The following is a 6,224-nucleotide window of genomic DNA, read 5'->3' on the forward strand; positions in this document are numbered from 1 at the left end:
ACTCTCAATTAGTGGTCAATCAACTTCTAGGTAATTGCGAGGTCAAGAAGCCTGAACTACGCCTATATCATGATTACGCTAAATAATTAATGGGGCGGCTCGGTGATGTGACTATTCAGCATGTGCCAAGAAAAGAAAATAAGAAGGCTGACTTTAGTTGCTCTAGCTTCGTTGTTAACCCTGCATGATCAAGCGCAAGTTACTGTCTTCCAAAAATGGGTAGTACCGCCGCCAAATGAGTCTGGAGTTGAGAAATAAGAATGGCGACAACCCATTATCGACTACTTATGTTATGGGATACTTCCAGAAAATCCGAGGAAAAGGACTGAAATCCGTCGTCGTGCACCTCGCTTCCTTTACTACAAATATACTCTATACAGAAGTTCATTCGAGGGAGTACTCTTGAAATGTTTAGGGGAAGAAAAAGCACTCCAAGCTTTGCAAGAGGCACATTCTGGGTTATGTGGGTCACACCAGTCTGGACTAAAGCTCCACTTCCATATAAAAAGGATGTGATATTATTGGCCAATGATGGTAAAAGATTGCTTGGACTACGCTCGAAGATGCAAGGCTTGTCAATTCCATGCGAATTTTATTCATCAACCTCCTGAAGTGTTGCACCCGACTATGGCATCCTGGTCATTTGACGCTTGGGGATTGGATGTTGTTGGACCACTTCCAAAGTCCTCTGATGGGCACCTATCCATCTTGGCTGCAACTGATTACTTCTCAAAATGGGCTGAAGTTGTTGCTCTTAAGGAGGTAAAGAAGGAAAATGTTGCAAGTTTCATCCGAGTAAACATAATCTATCGCTTTGGAATTCCTCGTTACATAATAACAGATAATGGAAAGCCATTCGATAATAGGTTGATGAACAAGATTTGTGATCTCTTTGGCTTCAAGCAACGTAACTCTTCGATGTATAATGTTGCCGCCAATGGTCTGGGTGAGGCATTCAACAAAACTCTATGCAACTTGTTAAATAAAGTCGTCTCCAAATCCAAACAGGATTGGCATGACCGTATGGAGGAAGCTCTGTGGGCATATAGGACAACTCTCTGCACACCAACACAAGTGACCCCTTATGCACTCGTTTATGGAGTTGAAGTCGGCTTGCCACTCGAGCATCAAATACCTTCATTACGATTAGCTATTCAAGAAGGCTATTCAAGAAGGCATCACTGATGAAGAAAATGCTCGACTTCGATTAGCAGAGTTTGAGGCTCTTGATGAGAAAAGGTTGGAAGCTCAACAGAGTCTTGAATGTTATCAAGCTCGATTATCTCGCGCCTTCAATAAAAGAGTTCTCCCGAAATCCTTTCAAGTAGGAGATCAAGTCCTTGTCGTACGAAGACCCATAATTACTTCCCACAAACCTGTAGGGAAGTTCACGTCAAAATGGGATGGGACGTATGTTGTACAAGAAGCTTATTCAAGTGGGGCTTACAAGCCAGTTGATACAGATGGCATGAGAATCGGCCCTATCAATGGCAAGTTTTTGAAGAAGTATTATCCTTGAAGTTGCAACGCTCCTTGACGCATGAGCCTAAACTGCATGTTCCTACACTCTTGGCCCGCATGAGTCTAAACTGTGTACGGCCTACCCAAAAAATAAAAAAAAGTCCGCTAGGTTGAAAACCTCGAAAGAGGAGGCCTAGAAAAAAGTTAGGACATATAAAAAGAAAAGAGTCTGCTAGGTTGGAAACCTCGTAAGAGGCAGCCTAGGCAAATGTTAGGACATAAAAAAATAAAAAATAAGAAAATAAAAAATTAAAAGTATCACCAATTCTGAACTACGGTATGACTTGATCCTCTTCACCGAGGTACGTAAGCATCTTAGAGTTTCGTTCTGAGTTCAGTCGCATGAGTTCAAAAGATACATAGTGCCCAATCGTTGTTCGAATGAAGTACGATGGAATGTAATCCATTCAATCAGCACTTGAAAATCGAGTTGAGATACCAATTTTCTGTTAAACTTGGGATCCCAATTGATTTAAAGGGGCAAGCCGCTATGGTAAATTGGTGTCTGCAATGAAATGATTAATATCTTATAGGGGGCTGCCAAGCATTTGCGTTGAAGTCCTAAAATTCGTTATGCCATCATGCTATCCAAACCTTCAAGGGTTTTTTTTGGCAAGCCTTCACGACGTATCAAACTCAGTGAGACTTGAACCAAGACATTTGGTGAGAATGAATCTCTTGAATTTAAAATTCTGGCAACTAAAAAGGTCTTGCGATCTCGAGGCTTCCCACACCAAGATACAAACATTTTGATGAAGTCGCGCAAAATTTGAAAAGCCGCACGTGACATAGACCGATAAAGTGTGCAAATCCTCCAAAATCTGAGTCCTTCACCTAGAGAGGCGCTACGGATATCAATTTCCAAAAAATCGGGGACGTTCTGGTAAAATCTAAATTGACGACCAAACCGATGTGGACTATATATCTCGATGATGAATGAGTTACCATACCTCAAAGGGAGGTAATTAAAACGTAATCTCGTGAAATAATTTGACTCCAACTCTTGAGGGGCATCGTTATCCACATAATAATAAGGACGGGAATTGGTTAACATTGTTGGTGTCCAAACATTATCCTCCCCATTGTGGATGCGTTTTCTTGCATCCTTCTCATCAAAGTACCTCACAGCTCCCTCTCCTGAGTATGCCACCATCAAAGGGACGGACGGACCCTTAGCAAGTGTATAATGGGTTTTGAAGTAATGTGCAAGCCAGCCATAAACATAATGGATGGAAAAACAAACTTTGACCTGATCAAGTTGGGAAGAACACGAAATCATATTCAAACCATGATAAATACTTGCCAAAACTGGGACCACAAGGCTAATGTTTCGCCCGCTTGCCATCATGCTTGCCATCTTAAAAGTCTCGGGACGAATTAAATTTTCTGCCTTGGGAAACACAAGGGCACATAGCCAAATCGATAAGAATGTTGCTATATATGTTTCATCTTTCTTGCCAGACCTCACCCTAAGCTTGGAGAATATAGCTTCTTGATCACTCGACCACCTAGTTGTCTCGGAAATAACTCCGTAAGAATTATATGTCGACGTTAGACGTGCGGACTTATTTTCCTTTCGCAGTGGGGCAGGTTTATAAATTAAAGTTTTTTTATATCAAATTTTTGTCCACTTGCTCAAGGTGACCTTTTGATTAAAACCCGTACCTTCCTTTAGGTGATGTAAGGCATCAAATAAAGACTTGCAAGATCAAGGAATAAATCTTATCTATTTTTCGTCCAAACCGATGAGTTCTCTTGTCTCAGGTACCATTTCTTCATACGGAGAACCCGCAATGGACAGACCTCCAAGGATATGTAAGTTCCAAAGAGAGATAGATAGTTCCCCGACTGATGAAAGAAGCTTGTTCGTCTTGGGGCACCATGCCTCACAAAATGCTTGCAAAATGTTCGAGTTCCGATCATAAGTGAAGAGTGAGGCATAGACAGCATCATAAATCTTTATTGTACTCAGGGTTTGTTAGCTTCCACCAAGTACATCTTCAGCTCATTCCTAATATCCTGGAATATGACGATATTCGCCCTCGATTGTTGTTGTATTTCCCCAACGTACTTCGCCTTGAATTATACGACGTCCTAAGTTTGGAAGGGTGCTAGCAATGTTTACGTGGCGATGGATTGGCGCTTGAGGAGACCACATCTTGGACAATGGATTAGAAGTTGATTTGTGCTCCAAGGTCCAGTTTTCTACATGAAGGGAGTTCCTCAAAGAAGTCCATGAGGCTGCATACCGGCCAGCTTGTGAGGTATGAACCAAAAGCTTGGTTTGTTCTATGCCATCTTCAGTCTCGATTATGAGATATTTAAGTTTGGAGGAAGGTGAGGTATAGTCTCTAAAATTTGCCATTTAAAAAAAAAAAAAAAGGCCACCAAAGTCCAAATCAAGAATATTAGAATGGGTACAAAGGCCTAAATGGATGAAATGGCCTCCGATAATCGGGCCACATCGAGAGTAATATCTCAGATAGCCGGGCCACATTGAGAGTAATCTCTCTGATAATTGGGTTATTTTGAGAGTAATCTCTCCGGTAGTCGAGCCACATTGAGAGTAATCTCTCTGGTAGTCAGACCACATTGAGAGTAATCTCTCCGATAGTCGGGTCATTTTGAGAGTAATTTCTCCGGTAGTCGAGCCACATTGAGAGTAATCTCTCCGGTAGTCAAGCCACATTAAGAGTAATCTATCCGGTAGTCGAGTCACATTGAGAGTAATCTCTCTGATAGTCGGGTCATTTTGAGAGTAATCTCTCCGATAGTCGAGCCACATTGAGAGTAATCTCTCCGATAATCGGGTCACCTTGAGAGTAATCTCTTTGATAATTGGATCATGAGAGTAATCCCTCTGATATTCGGGCGGGAATGAGTACACATCCTCTCACACCCTATGATTGTCATCTTCATTTATGGATCATCTCGTTAAACAAGAACATATCCTTCTCGTTTGACCTAAAAATAAAACAAAGAAAATGCAAAAGAAGAAAAAAGAGATTACCTCAAGTACTAGCACTTTCCAGTCGTCAAAGAAACGAACTCAAGGACAGTTTGAAGATGACGAAAGCTGATTGATGCTCAAAATACCTTGCAACATTTTTGTGTGTTGCCAAACACTCAAATTAAGCAACACGTCATTAAATAGACAAAGTGAAAGAGAAATTATGTCCTTCAAGCCTAGTCTTCGAAGATTAGTATTCGACAAGTCTTGAAGTAGGAGCATTTGTAGGCATATAAATTTTATTAAAATTAAATTCATAAAATAATTTGGACTTTATTTTAAATTCAAGATATATTGGTCCAAATAAATATTATGGGCTAATATAATTGAATTAATTATATAAGTGCAATATATATAGATTAAATAAATAAGTCTTGATCCATTGGGCTAACCCATTTAATTGGGCTAAAGTGATGAGCCCACTTCATTAAGCCCAAATTGTCATCTTCCTAGAGGTCCAGTTTGGTGCCACGCGTCAAATGACGTGGCGCGTCAAGTCAAACAAAAAGAGCCAATGGGATCATGCCACATGTCAAAATGACAAGGCATGCCAAGCCAAATTAAATGGCCAATAAAATCACGCCATGTGTGCAAGTGACATGTTCTAGCCAATCAAATGTGACCTTGTCACACTTCAATTTGATTGGTCGGAAAGAATTTGTTCTTATCATAACTCTTCTCTCCCACAACTATAAATAGGGGTCTTCATAACCCAGAAAAGACGCCAGAAGTTATAACAAGAAGTAAGAGAGAGCTCGTGGATCAAACGCCGCAAATTTCTCTACAAGTTTCAAGCTTCAAGTAATCAAGTTCAAGTTCAAGAAATCAAGTTCAAGCTCAAGAACAAAGAACAAATCAAGATTCAAGGAGTACGAGTTCAAATCAAAGTTCGTGTTAGTTGAATTCAAGTTCATCGTTCGTGAAAATAAATATAGATTCAAGATCAAGCTCAAAGCCCCTTGAATTTATTTACTATTGGAAAGAAGAATCAGAGGATTCATAGAGATTGTACACTCAAATTATTTAAAATCAAATACTACGATTGTTGCGATATTTTTCGGTCTCAATTATTTTCTTGACGCAAATTTATTATCTACAATTCCTACTTTAAAATATTGAAGTTTGATAGAAGAACAAACTCCTAATGCACTAATATGAATTCCGTATTAGTCTACAGATTTTTTAATTTTTCAGTACACATGGATTAGCATAATTACAATCTGTTTTATTTATTATAACTACAACATTGTTCAGTAAGGTGACTTTTTAATGTCATGGTAGCCACTTTTACTTTGTCGGGTATGAACTTTTTATTAAACCTCTTTGTTACTAATTCTTTTGCATTTTGTCTATATGCACAGAAAACTTTAAAGTGTCAATTATTCAATATTTATCAAATAACGATGAAGTTCAATCCTACCGCATCAAGCAAAGATCAATTCATAATCTTTTTCCTTCTTTTAATTAAATCTCGACAAACAATTTCACAACACTTAATGAACCCCCATACGTCACTTTTGGACTCATAGCCCTCAATAGTGTACAAAACAAAATGATAGACACATGCTAACATCATAAAATCTCCCAACAGGGATAAACACGGGAGTGGAGTACAAATTCACAAACTCACCATATAAGGAGCATGAAAGGAGATTTCACCTCGATAATCGGAATCGAATCAAAATAAGAATAG

At 39.3% G+C, this 6,224-nt stretch overlaps 1 protein-coding gene across 1 annotated transcript; it reads left to right on the top strand.

The window, feature by feature from the left end:
• The first annotated feature begins 627 nt into the window (after positions 1-627).
• Positions 628-1,519, top strand: LOC138901709 (uncharacterized). Its single transcript, XM_070189491.1, has 2 exons — positions 628-762; positions 1,151-1,519. The coding sequence occupies exons 1-2, from the start codon at positions 628-630 to the stop codon at positions 1,517-1,519; spliced, it is 504 nt and encodes a 167-aa protein (XP_070045592.1).
• Positions 1,520-6,224: the final 4,705 nt, after the last annotated feature.

The sequence above is a fragment of the Nicotiana tomentosiformis genome, chromosome 11, assembly GCF_000390325.3.
Source record: "Nicotiana tomentosiformis chromosome 11, ASM39032v3, whole genome shotgun sequence".
Lineage (NCBI taxonomy): Eukaryota > Viridiplantae > Streptophyta > Magnoliopsida > Solanales > Solanaceae > Nicotiana > Nicotiana tomentosiformis.